General features: G+C 40.6%; 1 protein-coding gene across 2 annotated transcripts; it reads right to left on the minus strand.

The window, feature by feature from the left end:
* Positions 1-923: 923 nt before the first annotated feature.
* esyt3 (extended synaptotagmin-like protein 3) lies at positions 924-14,083 on the minus strand. Of its 2 annotated transcripts, XM_040149401.1 has the most exons (23): positions 13,369-14,083; positions 12,253-12,294; positions 11,819-11,953; positions 11,454-11,530; positions 11,206-11,275; positions 11,023-11,112; positions 10,870-10,925; positions 10,634-10,754; positions 10,187-10,363; positions 9,614-9,696; positions 8,935-8,983; positions 8,532-8,621; positions 8,322-8,384; positions 8,165-8,224; positions 5,583-5,654; positions 5,270-5,356; positions 4,626-4,775; positions 3,988-4,352; positions 3,709-3,807; positions 3,109-3,240; positions 2,883-2,988; positions 2,556-2,605; positions 924-1,673 (listed from the first exon to the last, which is right to left on the minus strand). In XM_040149401.1, the coding sequence occupies exons 1-23, from the start codon at positions 13,720-13,722 to the stop codon at positions 1,634-1,636; spliced, it is 2,568 nt and encodes an 855-aa protein (XP_040005335.1). In that variant the 5' UTR covers positions 13,723-14,083; the 3' UTR covers positions 924-1,633. The 2 variants fall into 2 exon arrangements, 1 of the variants encoding a protein (XP_040005335.1); XR_005709158.1 differs by lacking the exons at positions 924-1,673; positions 2,556-2,605; positions 2,883-2,988 and having other exon boundaries at positions 3,223-3,240; positions 3,988-4,228.
* Positions 14,084-21,402: the final 7,319 nt, after the last annotated feature.

Raw genomic sequence — 21,402 nt, forward strand, 5'->3', positions numbered from 1 at the left:
TACACACACACACAGGCAACACATATCGATTGTATGAACTGGTATATAATGAGACAAAAAAGAAACAATGTTCACTTTCCCACTGAAAAAAACTAACATTTATTTGCTTAAAAGATATGTATTTGCCATAAAAATATTATCTGAAAACAACTTCTAAAATCGTGGCAATTCAAAAACGCCAGTAGTCGAAACTTGTAAACTTCATAAATTCTCCCGCTACTGAATAATTTAAATTGGCAATAGATAAACAGCTCACCATTATCAAGACCATAAGCAGTAATAGATAGTCTTTGGTTAAGACCTAATTTTTGGCTTAACTTTTCCCATTAAGTAGTCAACAGCATTTTCCGCATAGGTGGGTAGATATAGGCCCATGAAAATGTATTAGTGAGGATGTTTGCAGCAAAGAAATTTTCCATTTCTTAATGTATGAATAGGGTTTTTCAAGTTAAATTCTACAAAAATGCAGAAAGCTATTAGTACTTTCTATGAAACGCATTTCAAAACTATGCCTAACAGGAAGATGTACAAGCTTTGTTATCAAAATGTATAACACATTTTCCTCTGGAAACAGGTGTAAACCACTCCGAAAAGTTGACCGAGGGTATTTTAAATATTTAAACTGAAGATCACTTAAAGATCAGTTGGTAAATAAGAAAAGGTTAGGTTTAACAGATGTACTCCTCACTTCCCTCAGTAACTGTGGTCAAGGTGGTGTATCTCATCTGCCTCGCTTGGATGCAGTATAACTTGTTATGAACCCACTGCTTGTGCAGTAAAGCTCGGCTGCCCATACACATCTTCCAGCTGTGAATACTGTATGTGGGTGTCAGTGTGTATTAAAGTGTGTTACCCTTCAATGTGCAGTGACTCTCCTGGACTGCTGCAACAAACACACTTGTTTTTAAACTTTATTTCCCGTAATATATTACATAAAACTGTAAATACAGCAACTTACATGAAAATACAAAAGGATAACCTTGGCTTAGATCATCTCAAAAACCAAACCTCTCACAAAAAAAAATTCAAAATAAAGACATCACCTTGTTTATCAATAGAATAGACATACATACATTTTATGATGAATTATATTCTTTTTATTTCAATGGAAAAAATGCTTATTAATAACATTATTATTCAGAATCATTTAGTGTCTGCCTATCAACCCAGATAAACTACAATAAATTCATACAATTACTAATGCTAACATTATCTGGGATACCAAAGCATGTTTAAAAGTCCTACTTGTAACTATTTTTCTGCTCTGTGCAAGATGATTTAAAACAGTATATTCTAATCTGAATATTTTGATAAATTATGTGTGATACTTTAAGTGAGACGAGATGTACTTAAAACATTTATTCCCAGTAAGACCTTAAGCGGGACTGGGTTTTGGAACATTGCTGTACAGTATGTGTCTGTGATCATACACACTTTGACATATAAATACCAAACATGCCCACTATCAGAGATAAGTTCAGTGCTGCATTTGTCATATCAAAATCTGATCAGCGATGATAAGGAAGACAAGGGAATGTGCAATTCTCCAAGTATTTGTCAGGCACCCATTTGCCTTGCAGTGGCTGAGAGGCTGCTGTTTAAGATGCAAACAGAACTTTTATATCCCCACCTGCTAGCTGGATTTCTTCAGCCCAGGCAGTGTGAGCTCATACCTTAAGAGGAAAGGGATGAAAAATATTTATATTATTGTACTTGAACCAAATTATCCATTTTTTTTCTCTCACATCATTTCTAGACATTATTACTATTGACCAGAGAGGGCCTTTGCTCTCCAACCAGACTTAGAGTAAACAATGGTCATCAGTTATTGTGTTTGTTTGATGTAACCTTCTGGGAAATATGTCTTTTCGCTTTCTTGCTGAGTATTAGGTGAGAACATTGATACCAATTTTATGTCTATCCGCTAAATATGAAGCCAGCATGTGGCTAATATGAAGCTAGAGCTAGCAGCCAGTTAGCTTGGCTTAGCACAAAGACTGGAAATGGGGAAACCATAAGCCTGGCTCAAAAGCTCCCTTAAAAAAAAAAAAAAAAGTTGTTTTAACACTTTGGTTTTTGTATGAATTAGACAAATAAGATATAAGTCAGTGTGTACATTCGTGAACTTTAGAGGTGCTGGAAGACGGGTTTTGTTACCTCTGGACAGAACCAGCTGCTCGCTGGTTAGCTTAGCTTGGTCTCGGTAGCGCCATATTTACCGTACAGACAGGACAGTGGTATCAATCCTTTCATTTAACTCCCTGGCAAGAAAGCGAGATAGCTAATTTCTCAAAATTCCAAACTACTTCTTTAAAGAAGCTGGATATGCGGGATTTTCTTTCCTGAACAAAGTAATGACTGCAGGAAGATGCGTACAGTTCTGGAAGGAAGTAGTAATACTGCAATTCAGCAATACTTAAGCTGCTGAATTTAGCTTAGGTCTGATATAATACATCAAACTAAACTTTGTGTCCCCTTCTAAACAAAACACCCAGAAATATTTGCAGCTACTGTTTCATCCAAATCATGGAAAAGTAGAAAACTGGGGACCATACCATTCTGTGATGCCTTTGGCCAGATCCAACCGTGAAAGATCTATCAACACCTGTGGAGAGAGGCAGAAGTTGAAAATTCAGTCAATTATTCAGAATGAGTTGCAAACTGCAGAAGTGCGCCAACCAGAGCAGTAAGGACACTGGTTCTACAATTCCTGTATGTAATAAAAACACTGACAACACTGAGCCATAATGAAGTTGGAGATTTAGAGGCTGTATATTTGTTTCATCAATGGCACTGTGTAACATAAAGCCTTTCAACCGCTAGTAGCAATTCGAAATCTTGTGTGAGGAATAAAAGGACATGGTCCAAGCAGCATTAACTACCATGCCAATGTCTTTCCTCTCCCTTGCATGGAACATTTTGTTGTTTTTTACTGCCACATCCAACTTCCTCATTTGCACGTCCTCAAGTGACACATCAAACTCAAACCTGTGATGAAAGAGGGTAAGCAGAAAAAGGGCCAGGTTTAGTTTCAAATTCTGAGCCTTTCATATACAACATCTACATGAGGTTGGCAATCAGAGAAGCAATGGATGACAATGAGCTTACTTGTCATTGAAGACAGGATTGACTGTCCTCTTCTTAACATGTGTTCTCTTGCGGTGTCTCCAGGTTTGGTCAGGGAGCAAATAGAGGCGGACATAAGAGTCTGTGCCATTGTCACTGCAGGGGAATAAGTTCCTGTAGGCAAAAAATACACTCAAAGAGTTATCATATTTGGCTTTGCACACAGTTCTTCTCAACAACTTGAGAAGCCATATGAATTTCACCATCACCCAATGAAGAGAAAATCATTTGTACGCTCAATTACAGCAATTCCGTGTTTTGTTATGTTGGAGTCAGCCACAGCATTCAAACCAAGTAAATACAGAATAATGGCATCTAAATATTCACACCATGAAAATATTTTTGACATTCTACCAGCTGCTGAAAAAGAACTTATGGAAGGCTTATCTACTCTATGTATGTGCATTTAATCATAAGTTCTGTCAATGTTGCTTTTTAATGCTGTCATGCAGAAATTTCATGTGAATTTCTGTGTTCTGAGCTCTACAATGTGTTCAGATCTGAGCTGAGCAAATGGGTAAATTCCTAGTCAGTACTGGTGCAGCTGGGCAGCACTAGCGAGGATGGCTTTTTCTGGCGTACCTGCAAGCATTAACCAGAATGATGAGTTTGTTCCTCAGGGTGGCATAGCGTATAGTCAGGTGGATCTCCCCAAATGATCCCTGATGTTTCCTTATGGCCCTGTACCAATTTAAAAAAAAAAAAAACATTTCTTTAAATCACTTTTATTACTGTTATTACTGTCGCTAAAATACATAGAGTTCAGTCAATGACATACAGTATGTGGAAAGTTGAGAAGTCAGCACACCACAGGTCTGAAAAAGACATGTGGACACATACAGAACCAAGGTCTAGACTCACTCTGGATATGAGGCTCCCTCTGAAACGTCAAAACGGGACGAAGCGATGGAGTTCTCCGACAGCAGGCTGTGGGAGTCATACCGACGCATGTTTGATCTTGAAGGAGCGGAGCGGTAGGCTTCGGAAGCCAGGAGGGAACCATGGTGGTGAGCTGCATAATCTTCATTAGTGCCATTCTGGGAATCAGCTGCTCGGGTTGGAGATAAATCTTGGCCCGGAGGGATATTGTTGGAGGGAATTGCTGGAGAGGAGGATGTAGCGACAGATGGAGTGGATACAGAGCCATTACTTCCTTGGCTGGTCTGTGATTTTTGTGGTGGAGGATTGAGGATAATCTTGGGTGGAGGCTTTTCCATAGTAAGAATCTATGGTGGGATTGGGGACATGGCTGATGTAAAAACAGGAACGTAACAGCGCTCACTTGCAAGTTCTCACAAAGTACGTATTTGGTTAAATAACATCTGAGTTGTATCAACGGGAAACAGATCACAGCAAAAGGGAAATTTACTTAAAATGAAAGAGATTATTAGCTTTGAACAGGAAGCAGCGGAATGTTGTTTTGGTATATGAGATTGTATCTTTTTACTGAAAGTGTGCTGTGCTTGATCTTTGTGTAAAGTGAGCTTCTATGTACCCACCCTGAGAGTGGCCTTCAGTTTGATCTGGCTGTTGGCTCCAGAGCGCTCCAGCAGGAAGCGCTGGTCCAGTGTCATGTTGGAGGTTTTAAGGAGGCGACTTAGCGGCAATTTTAGGATGCCAAGCTGAGTCTTCTTCTCGTGCTCTTTCACCTGAACCGCAAGAACACAGAGATATAAAAGTATTTAAGCAGTGAATAAAGTCAAGTTTATGCTTCCTTCAATGGACTGTGGATGTTTTACTTTAGTTGTCTTCTGTCAGTTTCCTAATGAGATAAATACATATTGACACATACAGGTTCAGAGAGATTATTCCATAAAAAAAAAAAAAAAATAAAAAAAAACGCTTTAGCTGCATGATTTCTAAATATGACTATTTTCATTAGGATCTGAAGCCTTCATTATAGTAATGCAAGCTTTGTTACATACGAGCTTATGATCATATTGATATCCGTCTGGGGGTCTGACCACTGCTACATACATACTGTGGCTTTCTGTGGCGTTCTCGTCAGCTCAGATCAGAGAGATTTTCAAAATCACTACCAAGTTGGAGATTAATTATATGTCAAGTGTTTTACAATGTTTTAAGACACAGCTGAGTCACTCAGAAATCTCCTGTATGTTGTGTACAACATTATATAACAAACCTGAACAGTGAGCTGCTCTGTTTTAACATCATGCACAAAGAAGGTGAAGCCCTCCTCCCACGACGGGTCTTTGGATGCATACACAACCTGTGGAAAGAAGACACTGGGTTGTTTTTGTTGCAACAAGACAGACAACCACCGTGTTTGTGTGTTGTGATATATTTTACACCACAGACATGTCATTTTGGAGTCAAGCATTTCAGTCTGTCAGTGACATTCCTCCTCTCTTGTTTAGTAATCAACAGATACAACTTGATTATTTTAATGAATCAAAGAGGAAGTAGTGCTGAATGTAATAAAGTGAGAGCAGTACCTTGCTTTTCTGAACTTCCTCATCAATGGAAAACTCCACAAAGGAGTTGGGATTGGGAGTTCTCCTTGTGAGCTGAAAACAAATCAGCGAGGCAGTGTGTGAATTCTGATCATCTCTTTTCACCGCCTAATTAAGTCTATGTTTCTGTCGCCGTCAATATAAACAACACAGTTTACAATCTGAGACAAAGGTAAAGAAGGGCTCCGTATTATGTCTCTCTCCCTCAGATGACACCACCCATCTGATGGGAAAACATATACAGTTATGTCAGAGTTTAAGCACCCAGAAGGGGTAGAAAATTCTTTAAAAAGTTGAATTGTTTCCCCATTGCTGCCGCAGTTTGAATAAAATCAGATCAGGAGTATCCATCAAGTGTGAAACGATGGTAGAGTTTGTCTATGACTGATGAATGAGTTAGGATCATCGAGCAGGGTGTACAGTAAGTCAAATTTTGAGATGCTAATTTCTGAATGCTTTGGTTATACTGTATATTGTTTGGCTAGCCTTAAATCCACTCAAAGCAAAACAAATGAATTGAAATGATTCCATATCAAACATGCAACCGATTGTCTGCCCACTACGTCACCTTCTACATTCAGCTGTGGCGTCTAAACTTCTCTGTCTTTTGCAGCACCCACGTCCTTTGAAAAGGGGTTTAACAGCCCTTGGCAGGTGAGCCAAAATGTTATTTTCGTACTCCGTGTGTCAATAACACTGACACAGAAAACTTCAGGAACAATATGGGACATTAGTTGGCAACTGGACTACGGGGCAGAGTGACTCACCATAATCAACAATATATAACTGTTCATAACTCCTTGATCATATCGCAGCTACTTCCGGGGCAGCAATTGTTTGACACAATTCTGCCACTAAAACGCGGTTTTTACTCATACAAAAGAAAACCTTCAACAAGCTAACGTTGGGAGTTTGACTATAGGCAGCCTGACGCCTTCCAGGTTGGGCAGGTTCTGCATTCCACTCCCTAGTACACTGCAGACACAGCGCACCATCTGGGACACGTAAAACAGATGTTTACACTGGCAAAAGACACAGAAAAGTCACCTTTCGTTATGACTGAAGTATTCGAAGGCTAGTTGGGGCAGCCACGCCTAGCATGCTTGCATGGGTATGGCTTAACATTCCAGGATAATGAAACCTAAACATGAGGATATTCAGTGTTTTCTCTCACACTTCATTTTTCATTTTGAGACTGTATTTGGACACAATGGCCAGCAGAGGGCATTCTGAGGCAATGGCTTCTGTGTACAGGTCATGTTAGGACACCCTGAAATAAGGTAGGTTAGTTAAACAGGTCGGATCAAAAAGTTTCCATAAACAGGTCTCACAATTTGTTTAGAAGTGCCCTAAATGTAAAGTGATCTGTGCCTCCAGTGGCAGTGATTTGTCCTATGTAGCAATCTTAAAATCATATATAATTTACAAATGTGTATTGATTTAATGACTATTTAGTTAAGCCCTCACCACAAAAATGTTCTCTTACAATTCAGCTCTTTTGTGCATGTTTCTATAGGCTGGGACACTCAAACTGAGCGAGCCTCGGGTTAGATTAAGGAAGAAATCTCGCCACAAACACCAGCTGATAATAACACACCCACATAAAATGACAGGCGCGCACCGGACAAACGGGAAATACCAGCTACGAACGGGGAAAAATGTGGCGCACCAAAGAAAGTATCTGATGTGACTAAGGCTTTTGTCTAACGTTAAGATGCAAGAGGACTATCAACTGTAAGGCAGTAAAGTGAGAGAGAAGCTCTCTGACTGTTTCATTTAACCCTAAATTAAGAAACACTGGTAAAACCTAAACATTTTCTATCACATACTTTTTTCACTCTGAATCCAACAGACAGTCCTCTTTTGACATGAGCTACCAATTCAACTATGGAGTTGTTATATCTTTCAAACGTACTACATGTTTCAGGTACATGGTTTCTCATGAGAAATCAAAAAACAAACAATAATTTTCACGTTACAGCTGACGTCCAAGAAGCATTTAACAACTCATAATGTATAAGGCCATATGCAGCCTATTATGCAACAGAGATGTTTCTTCAAAAAGGAGTTAACTGAAGATGGTGGGCTGTAGATGCAAGGAAATACAAGTGAAGTCTCCTTCACACCCAATGGACAATGCCCAGCGATAAAACCTTTGTACAAACAGTTTCTGTTGGAAAAGCGGCCAGGACTCTGCATACCAAAGATCCCTGGATTAAGTGTCCTCATATACCTGTGTTAAATCAAGTACAGGTGACTATCTTAGGAAGAGTATGGTTCTTCTGGCAACAGTTAGGCTTCTTTTTATAGAAGAAAAGGACTAAAGATCACCACCAATTCAAAACAGGTTATGACCAGTGGTGGACTGGTGAAAAATTAAATGTGCATTCATATCTATGTGTATATGAGGCAGAGTTATTCTTATATTCCTGAGACAGAGCAAGAATAAACAATATACCAATGTCTTATTATTCTATTCTCAGCACTGAGGAAGAGTATATTATATATATGTATTAATATAATCATACGAGCAATACTCCAAGCTTTAAAAGCTCTCGTCCTACCCGAGCTTCCTTTGCGTGCTTCCCATGTTTTTGGTGCTCGGCCATCTCACTGTGGTCTTTCTGGGGATGAACACAAAAAATACACGTCACCACTTTTCCTTATCCATGTTGCATCATCTGCTCTCAACGACAACAGTCCCTTTTGGGAGCCACTTACTGGTAGGTTTGAGGCACTGTCCAGATACACTGCAAGCATTGCACAAGCAAGGCCATCTGCAGACTGGGAAAGAGCAATACACAGTTCAGACTAACTAACTAGCTGCTGGCAACTCAGTTACACACAGGAGCAAGCCACAGCTAAGAGTGGCAGCCAGTGGACTGTGTTCATGCAAATACTGAGATTTAAGCAACAATGGGGCTACTGCACCTGAGTAAGCAGGCTGGAGTCAGTGCTCAGGGAGAGCCACTGGAGCTTGAGATGAACTTGCCCCGTCTGGACCTCTACCAGAGGAAACCACTACAGCAGCGAGAGAGATTCATTCATCAACATGACATTCATTTACAGACTTTCCGTAGATAGGAGGCCGATGAAAACGGCTACAAATACATTAGCACTTGGAAGTTTTTTCCATCGTGAAGTTGCATTGATGCAAAGTCTCAAGACATGTTGTGAGGACACAAAAGAGCAGGAAACAGTACTCTGTAAGATCCTGTAGTGCTGATCATCATTTTGTGAATTCCACTGTTTTCCCCATGGCAGAGGAACAACTGTAAATAATAGATACAACTACCTTTACCTAGTGTAGCCACAACATTAAATAAAAGCTCACCTTATCCATTTCTTTCTCCACCTTCACTTCTCCAAAATCAAGGTAGTACCTAATGCAGAAAGGCCATGGGGCATAATGACATATGATGAGCGACGTTAGCGAGTGAAAACCTTATACCACAAACGTTTAAAACTAATATATGTTCAGTACTAATACCATATGCAAGCATATTTTTGCCTTATTATACATCACCACTCAGCTATATTCTCTAAAAACACGTTTGTACAAGCTACTGTAAATATACTATTCTCGATCACATAACTATATCAGGTGTTAAAGATGACCCATCACATGAGGATATAAAACATGTAACATCATTTAGCTTATGGTTCTTGACAACTCTCAAGTTCCACCCAAGATTCCACTATACCCCAATGGAATCCATTTGGGAGCTCCTAGTTTCTGTTGAGATTCAAAGTCATCTTTTAATTACTGTAACATCAAATCTGTATATTTGTGTTTACTTTTTTATTATTTGCCTCTTTGCTAATAATAATTAAATTGTGAATCAAGCCAATAATGGTATTAAGATTTGTTTGACATTAAAATAATATATAAAAATGCAATAAACAATGAGTGATAAAATCTCATGACTGGTATGTAGTATAGTCAATAAAACGCATGAGACTCAAACTGCATTATTCCTACTTGTTTGTGCTGTTATTAGACAGTGTCTGACCTTCCAAGGAAATCATCTTTATCTGTGTCCTCATCATACAGCTCCAACTCCAACTCTTGACCCGGGGCCTCATGGACGACAAACTGAACACAGATAAAGAAAAGGTGGATGCTTGTGAAAAGTCTTTCAGATGGGACAGTCGACGTTTAAAAAAAAAAAAAAAAAAGGTCCACGCCCCAGTTCAGCATACTGAATTTAACATTTAGAGCTTTGGAAGATTACACAAAGTGCACAAAGTGAACGACCTGAGCTTTCAAACAACAAGTTGCTAACAGTGATTTGATAAGCTCTTCAGTGCAATCTGTAACAGATTGTATTTGTCTTCGCCTTTCATAAACAAGGAAATGTGTCATGGAATTTTAGCAGTTTGACTGTTTTGCATACCAGCATAAACGCAGGATTGAGGGGGAAGAAAAACAATCTTGATCATACTTAAACATCATCCCTTTTGAAGTTTATCCAAGAGGTTTACAACAAAATTTAAATGCCCCAAACTGATTGAATAAAGTATTAATCCTGTTATTGAAACCAAAGTAAGTTTTTCACATAACAGCTTTTTTAGTGTTACACTACCTCATACACTTCGTTCCATCGCGGGTTCAAACTCTCTTTGATGGTCTTGCTTTTGAAATTTCGGTTGCCGACTCTGAGTGTTGCGTAGGGGTCTGATTTGCCTTTCACTAAACCCATCATGTATGTATCCTTAGCCAACAGGTCTTTGGCCTCCAGCAAGTGGACCCTCACCACGCCCTGAGGAGCAGAGGACGAAAGCAGGATTTACACTCAGAACACTGTCTCCCATTAAAAAAAAAAAAAAAAAAAAAAAAACATACAAAATCTATACTTCTGTGCCTTATAAAAGGCTGCATTGCTCAAAATAGCATCAAAATGTTATTGTTCTATTTTGGTAGAGGATTTTTATCCTATAATATGTAGTGATATTTAAAAATGCAAGCAACTCCAGTTAATAAAATGAAGGTGGCTGCTTAAAATGAAAATGTTAAAGCATGTCTTACATACACGAGGTAGTGGGAATCTCATCTGGTCCACTTTGACCTGGTCTATGAGGGGAAAACACATGCGGTTGGGCAGCACCATGAGGGAGGCAATGATGTCCATGATGGTATCCTCAGACAGCGAACTGGGAGGGGACGGAGGAGTTGAGAGTGGTTTACAACCAGATAACTCAACAGCGAAATGTAGAGGCGACCATTAAGACCAACAGTTAAAGGGGGGGGGGTTCTGGGGAAACTAACCTGAAGGCAGGACTGTCCAACAGGTTGGTCATGCCAGTCCAGTTGATTTCTAGAGTCTGAAAAAAAAAAAAAAAGATTTAGAGTCTTAAACATGAATGATCACATAGCTTCAGTTTACACATTGAGGTGATGAAAACGTCCGTGGGCACTCACCGGGCGGCGAATGAAAAAAAAGGTGACTCCTCCCACCAGTGGTACTTGACCGATGAGCGGCTCCAAAATGACCCTCAGCATCCCCTTGAGCTGGAAGATTCAGGACAGTTTTTACAAGAGAAGTAAACACACAGCACGATGGCGGTGAGGGTATTGCAGTGAACAGTAAAATGAGACGCTCACTTTAAGTCCTTTGATACCAGCTGTGATTGGCGGCTTCACCACAGTGTCGATGTCCACATCCCCATCATAGCTGCAAAGTGAACAGTGCTGGTGAGGCCTAAGTGACTGCACTGGAAAAACAACGTGAACACCCACTAGGCTACTATTCAGAGTTTACGGTGACGTTGGAACAGAGGGGCCGAAGCACATTTAACACCTCAGGACGAGACAGAAACAGCTCTGATGGGAAAAAACGGTGTCCAACTAACCATATGTTCATGTCCAGAATCACCTCCTTCTGATCCACTTCATGGGTGTAGACTTTCATTCCCGTGATCCTGAGAGGCTGGAATTAGGGAAACATTTCAAAGGAACCTCCTCAGCCTCCTTTAATGACACACTACACCCTAAGTTTATGAGATATGGGGGTGATGGCTTCATTTCTACCAACAGAAAATCACATGGACGTACTTTGCTTTATAAAACACTGAGCCAGTAAAATATTTTTGCTACCATTTAACTGAACATAGGAATTCCCAGGAGGATTTAGATGGCTTTGATTATGGATGGAGCGTCAACGTGAGTAAAAACAGAGGGGCAAACAGATGTAAGTAGCAGACAAATTTCAACTCACTGTGTGTCCAAAGTGGACCTTAGTAAAAGCGAACATTTTGAGCGCGGGGCTGGAGAGCCTGACGGACGGCTGGATGTTTTCTTTAAGGAGCTTCTCCATGTACATCCCAAAGAAAGGCCAGGCCTGCTCCAACACCTGGACACATGTGAGAACAGAGCATGTGAAAGCGCCTTGCTTCCACGCCTCCATCAAACAGCAGATATAAGCCAGCTTCATCTGTTAAATAGAGGGAATACCTAAAGGCAGTGTGCATCAAACTGTTTCTGTGCCATTTTTTAAAAAGGTACGGTGGTAGCCAGACACAGACGTGAAAACTTACAGTCGCGATAATATAATCAGTGTTTAAGTGTATGAGGCCTTCAAATGCATCATCCCATAACAAATAACTTCTTATTTTTGACAGAAATATGTATGTTTTTAAAAAAATACTGTACCTTGTTAACCCAGTCGACCTTCTCAACGTCAGGGAAATGGACCTGAAAAACAAAAACATGACAGTTAGGTTAGAAGCGAGCTTGACCGTTATTGTCCAGCCCAAACGGCACGGTTGCATGCATGATGATGGTGGTGGTGGTTTGGCGAGGATCATACTGTTCATAACGTTATTGTTTATGCCGTTAAAATAATATCAATCGTTTTCTTTTTAATTATGAATTATCCATCATACAAATTGTGAAATGGCTTGTGAGTAAAATGAGTCAGTATAAAATCTGTCAAAACGTCTCTCTGGTTGATGAAATTGGGTAGAAAATCTTTTTTCTTTTTTTTTTCCCTTTTTTAAATTTCTTTTCATTGTGACACAGTGGTGGAGAAGAGTGGCAGGGATGTGTCACTCGGGGCTCACCAAGGCTTCTTTGCAGCATTGCAACTGTGGACTGTACCAGAGGTTAGGAATCATCCACCTGATATGTCCACCCGTTACCCAAATAAACCTTCACTGAGTTCTGCCTACAATGCTGAAGAGGGAAAACGTACCCGAGACTCAGAGCACATTTTTTTCCAGACCTATAAATGGGGTCAAAATCACAAACCTGCATATCTTAAAATGCAAATCTGCATGTATTCAAACCTGTGTTTTAGGTTTGAAGGACTACAAAGTCTGCCATCTCACACACACACACACAGCCAGCGAAATCTGCTCCGATTTCACATCTGCTGTACATGTTCCATTTCTCTGACATTAGAAAGAGCCCTTCTTCTTCTTCCCTCCCTTCTCGGTTGCCCTGATTCACTGTTTGAGTGGGTGTGGTGCAGTCCGATGCGGAGAGGCGAGACCTCCTGCTAAACAACACCACCTTTGGCTGGCTGAACCCATTTCTGAGGATGGGAGGTTCAGCCCAAGTCTGGTCTTTCATGCAAATACAATGCACAGTGGTCGAGGCCACGGTGAGTGTGACATGATGCCCCCCTCCCCAGGGCTGGATCTCTCTGTACTGACTGGACTGTTGCTGAAGTGCCCTCGGGAAGGCAGTTTCGCACCTATAGCCCTCAGCTAAGCCGCTCAGTGGCAAACGGCAGAGGTCTGTACCACACGTGATCACAACACATACCCACGATGCCATTTGCAAAGCGCTCTGCAGCTCCCGGTTGATCACATGCGGTTCATTGTCCACAAAATCGATCGCGGTTCCGATGCGCGCGTCCTTCCACTGGCGATTCTTCTTCCACCAAGTGACCATGGCCATGCACAGCAGCACCCAGCTGACACTGAGGCCCAGGTACCCGGTCAGATAGACGGGATAGAAGAGGAGGACTGCTCTCCCGAAGTAGATCAAGAACTCCATCAGGATGCGGTTGACAGCGGAGGGGCTCAGCTTCTCTGCGCTGCCGCGGACCGGCGGGCTCTCCCCGAGCCCGGCGCCCTCCGTCGGGCCACTCGGACGCATTTGTCCGGCGGACGCCATCGGGTCGGACTCCCGCTGGGACCCGGTTCTCAAAGTCCAAACGCGTCGTCGACGGCCACCGCCCGAACAGATTTCGGCTCGCGGTTGTACGGCTCTCTGGACGACACCAGAGCAGAGGGGCCAGGTGCGCAACACGAGCCGTGACTGTCCTGAAACTTCCGTGTTCGAAAATTCCTAAATGCAGGTAGACACACCTGCGCCCATGGGTGGGGCAGCAAAGGAGTTCCACCCTAGAAATGAATTCAAATCAGAGAACAGAGAACTTGAATGAACTTGAGTGGAGCGAGGGCGAGAGAAAGATGGCAGTTTTGACGGCACAGCAGGGCTTTAGGCCAACATCTGGCCTTCCTTCCTGGCCCCGCGTTCAGTTACTGTTTGTGTATGAGCATGCCTGCGGGTGTTATATAGTACAGGCCAAAAAGGATTTTAAGATGGACTCTTGGAGCCCCCACCTAAATAAGGCGGTAAAAACAAGCAGATTATGGTCAATCCTAGTAAAAAAAAAAATTCTAATATAATCATTTATGAGTGATTTTATGCAAACGAAGAGCTTTATTTAATGTGGGGAACTAGTTGGCATGGTGCACTGGATCAGTGTCAGGCTTTGACTGACCACAGGAGGGCAGCATTTCCACACAGACAGGACAACACATTCTGTATCCTGTTGTGAAGATGCTGTATGAGTGAGACATACAGTTCTGAAAAGTAAACAGCAGATGTTACTTTAGATTAGTATGAGATTACACTGTGTAAGGTCAACAATCTGCTGAGATTTGAAATTCAGACAATGTACGTAGCCATGTGCTGTCCTCATAAAATCCAGAAGTAAACAAAGGTTTCCTTTATTTCGAGTGTTATAAAGGCTTATAAACGAATGGTTGCACTCTTGTCCCTCTACATGGGGTCACATGGTCGCTGCTGGTTTTCCCGGGACAGAGCACAGAGCTTGACTGGTTCTTGTGACATTAACGTGTTGGTGTAAAAGTCCACCAGTTTATAGCATCTGCCGCTCCGTTTGTTAAAGTCAACAAGTGCAGTCCTGCCTTAGCAGGCCTACAAGGTTTACGAGGTAGCTATGCTAAAGGAGCGAAACACATGATAGAAATATATAGAAAAAGAAAAAAAAACTGCCTGCCTCTGCAGTCACCTTGCAGGTAAGACAAAATGCATTCATGTTTTCCATAGTACAGATTACATAATTCATCCCCCATAAATCATTTAAAACTCCCTCATTATAAAAGTAAGTGTAAATTTTTGAATTTAAATGTGGACAGTTGACACCATGTTAGTAGGCCTGTCGGAAAAACACAGTTTTGGTGAAAATAGACTTTTACTCCACAATTTGTTCGTGTGAATTGATTGTTTGTGGATAGAATGAATTGAATTTCCGGCACAGCTGTGGAATGTGGAATGTATTAACAATCGTGTTTTCATTTGAAAACACTGTTAATTTGGTTTAAGGGCATCGAATTCTCCAAATCTTGCTTCCAAATCATTGGAGAAAGATGGCGACTGGGCCAAAATTCATGTAACGCCAAAAAATTTTTTTTCGTCTGCACCATGGAGACGATGGAACCATTAAGGTAGAAGAACTGGCGAACGCCAGGACCTCAGGACGTACAGGTGTGTACGCACCAGGGCCAGTTCTTCTATCGGGGACCCTCAGATCAATGGTTTGAATGGTTAAAGCTTGAATGAAAGTGGCTCCAAAGCTGCTGAAGAGTCGAGTTATTTTCAGTTCAGAGTTTCTCACTCTTGTGAACTAATCTTCAGATGTTCCTCGGAACGCACCAACAGATCGATGTAAAGAATCTGAGTGAAGGAGAAAAGTGTGTCAGAATGTTGTTGGACCTTGAACAGAGCTGTTCAGTCGTCTCACTTGGTCTTGTGCTTGACATGTTGGTATTCCACTCACTTCACTCTTTCATTTAGTGGTTTGATTCTGAGGGAGGAGACAGCAATTTGCCTCGTGATGTGTTCATGGACTGCATGTGCCCCCACAGCTGTGCGTAAAAGTGTCCGGCGCTCTTCGTCCTCAAGATATACATGTGCACCGTATAATCATAAAATATTATTGTTATTATTATTATCATTATTGTGTTCTCTGTTTTTGAAGAACTCTAGAAATGCAAAACCTTGCCTTTAAAAAATTAAAAGAAAAACAAACTTCTTTAGTAGCGTAAGTAGCAGTTAAATATTTTATAACAATTTGGTCATTAGTAAGAAACTCTTAAATATAATCTGACCATTACATTATTAGTACAAGTGGGCTATTGATTAACCATCTGAGCAGATGTCAATTAGGTTAAATTGAAAACAGCGGCCCAACATTCAAAACTTCACAAACTATTTCTATTCAGAAATATCCAGATCCTCATGAGTTTTGATATTTCCACCAATCAAGCCAGAGATCATTCAACTCTGTGCTGTCAAACCAGCTGATTGGAATAAGCTCCCAATGTTATAACAAGGGCATTGGGTTGGCAGGTGGTTCTATGCTTCCCTCATTTTGTTTACTCTCTAGCACCCGACAAAGGGGGTTTGCGGCTACAGAGGTGCTCGATGCTGTAAAAAGGGTGTGTGCACGTGTGCAAACACGGACGTAAAACAGGCTGATACTTTCAATCTTGTGAAGCTTTGAAACAGAATATAGTTTGTTTTCAATCTGTAACTCAAACTCGACAACCATATATGTGAATCTACTTGTAATTTATAATCAAAATTTCAATCTTTGCACAAAACATTGTGCCGAGGACAACACATTAACAGCTGTACATGTTACATGTGACCATCAGTTAACAGTAACAAGGGACCAAGTGGTGTAAACAAAAATCCTTACTATTCCTTATTAGATTTCATGTGAGTGCTATATAAAATAATTCTCATGCCCTCCTCTGCTCAAAATTACAGTGACAGAACTCTCTTAAGGGGACAGCTCCTTGTGTGTGGGTTTGAAACACATGTAGTGCAGTCGTAGTTACGTAATGGTTATACAGTAACTTTTTCTAAACTGAAATGGGATTCTTCCTTACGCTATCCCGAAGAGTTATCAGTAGGAGACAATTCTTAAGTTGTGAAGTCAAGTTTTTAGGTGCTTTCGGTGCCACATCTCTTCTAATGAGGAAGAGGACGGTGCGGTTGAGGCTGTCATTGTGGATGAAGGTGAAGGTGATGGCATTCCTCCACTCTCTGAAGATGGGGATGAGTTTCAGGAAGACCAATACATGGATAGTGATGAAGAGGAAGAGGAGGAGGGGGAGGAGGCTATTGATAGCGAGGGGACTGGAAGGCTGGACCAGTGAGGATTCCGGTTACGGCACCATGACTGAGGATGAAACAGTCTTCGAAGACGACAATGATGACAACATCAGGCCTTGCGCTCCTCTCATCCGGCAAGTGTTTACTCTCGCTGCTCCCTGTGGCTCTTTTGCAGAACGCTCAGTTTCTCAAAGGCCTGAAGACCCTGCTCCTTCAACATCAGGCAACAGAATTCGGCTTTGGCCGAGAGGTTAGTGCTGGTTGTCCACTAATCACAGGGTTGGTGGTTCCATCCCCAGCTCCTAGTGTTATCTGTCAGGGAGAGCGGGGGTCCTCTCCTGGCTGCACCAGGGACCACCTGCATACCCTGGCGAGATCACACACCACTGCTCCTTCATGTTGATTGGAGCCAGTTGGGATACCTCTACACCTCCCTGCAGGGGTTTCCTGGGCACCTCGACCCCGGCAGACTGAGAATACATTGATGGGATTGCTTCTCCAATCTGGCCCAGAGTTAAGTGGGGTTCATGTGGATAGGAGCCAGGGATTGGAGGAAAAAAAAAACAAAACCAAAAAAATACCCAGCAGGTAATGCTCTAGCACATGACCTACTGCCATTCTCATAACTTTGGGAGAAACGGTAAGCATGAGCATCTGACTTGTGAAGAAAGTTGCCTACTATGGGCCAGGCTTATAAACACAGAATGTTATACATTTAATGTACAGTATCACCGTATAAGTTCTTTTAATATTTCAAAGATGATGCATCCTACTAACTCTGTTTGTTTTTTTTAAGTAAAGTCTATCTGTATGTACCTGAGGTAAGTCATTTATTAATGACAACATTAAGAAAAGTCTCCTGCGAGTTTGAAATTCATGTATGTGATTCAAAGATGTTCAAAGTTCAAAGATTGTTTATTTTATTGTCTATTTTACTGACTCTGTTCTATGTAATGTATTTTTGTCTTTAATGTGTAGATGGCAATACCAGACAGAGGTAAGTTAATGACAACATTAAGAAAAATGTTCTGCAAGTCTTAGTATCATTTATGATACTTGTGATAATGTTTCTTTTAGTTGTGATAGGTGGAGCTGTGGAGGCTGCAGGTGGAGCCGTCTCTCTCTCCAGCCACCCTCCTCAAGAGAATGACGAGTGTCCTGCCTTCCCACACAGAGGAAGTTCACACTATCTGCTTCTTCACACGCGCGCGCACACACACACACACAAACACTGACACACAGGAAACTCACCAAGACAGTGAGGGGAGAGACAGCAACAGTTCGGGCTAAATGAGAAAAAAAAAAAATCTTAATTGTTAAACACATTGAAATGTATCAACCACAGGACCCGAAAGCCTGAGCTGGAGTCCCCAGCTTTTTCACATTCCATACAGTACTACATTATTATCAACTGAATAGTACAATGTCATTTATGTAAGATAGACTTTCTGAATATTTCTTAATTTTTTTCCAACAATTGTATAATTTTTCATATATAATACTGAACTCTGACACAGCCTTAAATAAATACATAAAATTAAAATTAAATAAATATTGTGAAAATTGTTATTTAGTTTGTGTGGATTTTCATTTGACTCTGTCCATATCACCCTTGTTTTTTAGTCATTATTGTTTGATAAACTTTGCCAACTCTCCCACTGTTTGCACGTACCTTGGGCCAGTGCATTGCCTTCCTACACTGATCATGCGTACTTACTGTAGACAGTATACACACACACACAGCCTGTTGCTCAGTGTGACTGGTTTGGTGTTAAATTCAATTTAAAAAAAACCAAAAAACAACTCATGTATGTAGATGGCAAAATGCTTTCTACAACCACGTATGTCACCAGAGGCCTGTTTCAGCAACCTGGTATACTGAGACGGGATATCGTGACTGGTCACAGAGGACAACAGAAATCTTCTTCTTTTGGCAGGTCACTGCTGAGAAGGCCGGGGAAGCTATTCATCTACTGTTTCGACTAATGGTTTGTATTTCAAACATGGAATACTACTGAAGATATATTCTCTTGCTGTTATGCTCATTTCCAGAGCACTACTTGCAACATTTCATGTCATGTTTTAGAATGTAAACACACAAACACTATTTATACACTATGTCCAAAAACACATACCAATATTCATATACTCACATATTTGATATTTGACTAGTTTTCTAAACATTTTTGGCAAACAGCTGATATTAAGCATCAGCACATCTATCGGATTTTGTAATGAGGCTTCAGAGTTCCCTCACTTGAATTGGCCTAAAGTAACAAAGAATCCCGGCTAAGTCAGGTGTAATTACTGAAAACATATTAAAGTTGCCTCATGGCAGTGAAACCTAAAGTGTTGGAGGGTGCGTAGACTTCATAATCATTGAATTATGGAATTATTACCTGAATGTCAAGCACACACTGAGTAAAGAACTAGTTTGTCATCACGGGATAATTTCATTGCCAGAATTTCACACACAAACACACACACACACATACACACAGAGAGCGAGAGAGAGAGAGAGAGTTGTGCACCGTCTTTACATGGATATTAAGTTATCAGCCTCTGTTGTTGTCTCTGTGTTGAAACCTGACTCGAGTATCATCTAGGACCACTAAAGAAACCCTCTCTATAATCCAACAACACCAAACAACAGCAGGAGTAACATAAATATTAATGTTGAGTAATTGCAATGATGCTGTAATATTTCTAAAAAAAAAAAAGAATGAGCTGCTTTTACCCAAGATTTGCTGAAAGCTCTCTCCTGTTTACTGATTTCTGGGGCCTTGATTTTATTTAAAGGTCAACATAAACCCATTTCCTTTGATATAAAAAATGCAGGCTTGCAATGTGCAAGTTACATTCGTTTTCAGTTTCTTGGGACCATTAATTGTTCAGTTGTTGGAAGGGAGAGATGCATCAGTGGTGGAAGAAGGATCCTTCACTTGAGTAAAAGCAGAACTATAACAGTGTAAAAAAAATACTTCATTAAAAGTAAATGTCCTGCAAGTATTATCAGTAAATTGTACTTAAAGAATCAAACGTAAACAGGCATAATGCGAGAAAATGGCCCAGGTATGTTGTATTATTATATATTTACGGGAATATTCCAATGCATGTTAAACAGCAACATCATGTCGTAGCTGGTCAAAGTTAAATTGATTTTATCTACTTTACATACTGTTAGGTAGTTTAATTCATAACCATGTGTCATATTGTATGTGTTTTATATACTTGGTGTGTAAAATCTTCATCTGCAAAGGAATTGGTAACTATAGCCGTCAAATAAATAAAAGTCCAATATTTCCCTGTCAAATGTAGTGGAATACAAGCATAAACTAGCATAAAATGGAAATACTTAAGTACAATAAATACAAGTGTGTCAAAGTTGAGTAGACGTACATAGTAACTGTCCATCACTGAACTCAACCCGGGATGGACCAGTATGCATGATAAAAATGTCATTACCTTAATTTGCTTGTTCCAATCGCCATTAGAGCCCAAACAATCATTAGTTCACTCGGTTCAACAGCCATGTTTCATTTGAATCAAGACCAAAAGAGAAATCCCATTCTGTTGGCTGCAACAAACCGCCGCCTTCAAGACTTTGGTCTGCATCTCACTGTTTATGCGTGAAAATGTATGCATAAAATGTCTTTTTCCTCTTTCTAAATGATAAACAGGATTAAGGTATTCGCAAACTTTCCGCATGTTAAACAGCCAGAAGTGCCCAGGTGATCTGGTTTTGAACTGGTCTGAAGCAGGAGAAAAGACTTTAGTATATGCGCCGTCAATTGCGGTATGACCTGCAGATGGAGCCCGAGAGTTAAGCAGGGGCTCTCATTTTAATGAAGCTGCGTGAGAGAACGTCTGTGATTTCCTGTAATATTGTCTCACCGCGACATGTTTTGGCAGGGAAAATGCGCGTGCAAAGAAATGAGCACTCATACATCAAAGTGCACGTGATTCGGAAAGAAAGTTGACATCAACGCAAGGGGCCTGAAAAAGTTTCTGATCCACAGAGGTGACACAATTCAGAGCTCTGAGGAAATCACAACAAAGTCTAGCATTACATTATAACATTAAATCAAGATATTTCTTATAGTATTACATTTATTTTTAAGGTGATGAATCTCAACTTGTGTTAAATAAAAGTTTTCGAAAAAGGTTATTAATGTGATCTCATATGGTTTGTAATTATTTCCTTGTTTTTATGTAACTTACGCCTTCTTGATCATAAATTGAGAGTGAAAGAGAGGGAGAAAAGCAAAGCTGCTTACTTATTGCCCTGAACTGGAGAAAATTGATTAAACAAAACCTTGGTGTCTGGGTTAATATCCAAAACTTGTCATATCATAATAGTTTGAAAAAAAAAAAAAAAAATCACATAGACACTGAAAAGCAAACTTTGTGTTTATGAGGAAT

Source organism: Xiphias gladius, chromosome 16 (assembly GCF_016859285.1).
Source record: "Xiphias gladius isolate SHS-SW01 ecotype Sanya breed wild chromosome 16, ASM1685928v1, whole genome shotgun sequence".
Classification (NCBI taxonomy): Eukaryota; Metazoa; Chordata; class Actinopteri; order Istiophoriformes; family Xiphiidae; genus Xiphias; species Xiphias gladius.

Excerpts from the sequence above, each read along its gene's own strand:
- esyt3 (XM_040149401.1), bottom strand. The coding sequence starts at position 13,722 with ATGGCGTCCGCCGGACAAATGCGTCCGAGTGGCCCGACGGAGGGCGCC. Across the intron at positions 11,531-11,818 it reads AGGTCCACTTTGGACACACA|CCTCTCAGGATCACGGGAAT; the intron begins GTGAGTTGAAAT and ends CCCTAATTCCAG. Across the intron at positions 10,364-10,633 it reads TGAGATTCCCACTACCTCGT|GGCGTGGTGAGGGTCCACTT; the intron begins GTATGTAAGACA and ends TCTGCTCCTCAG.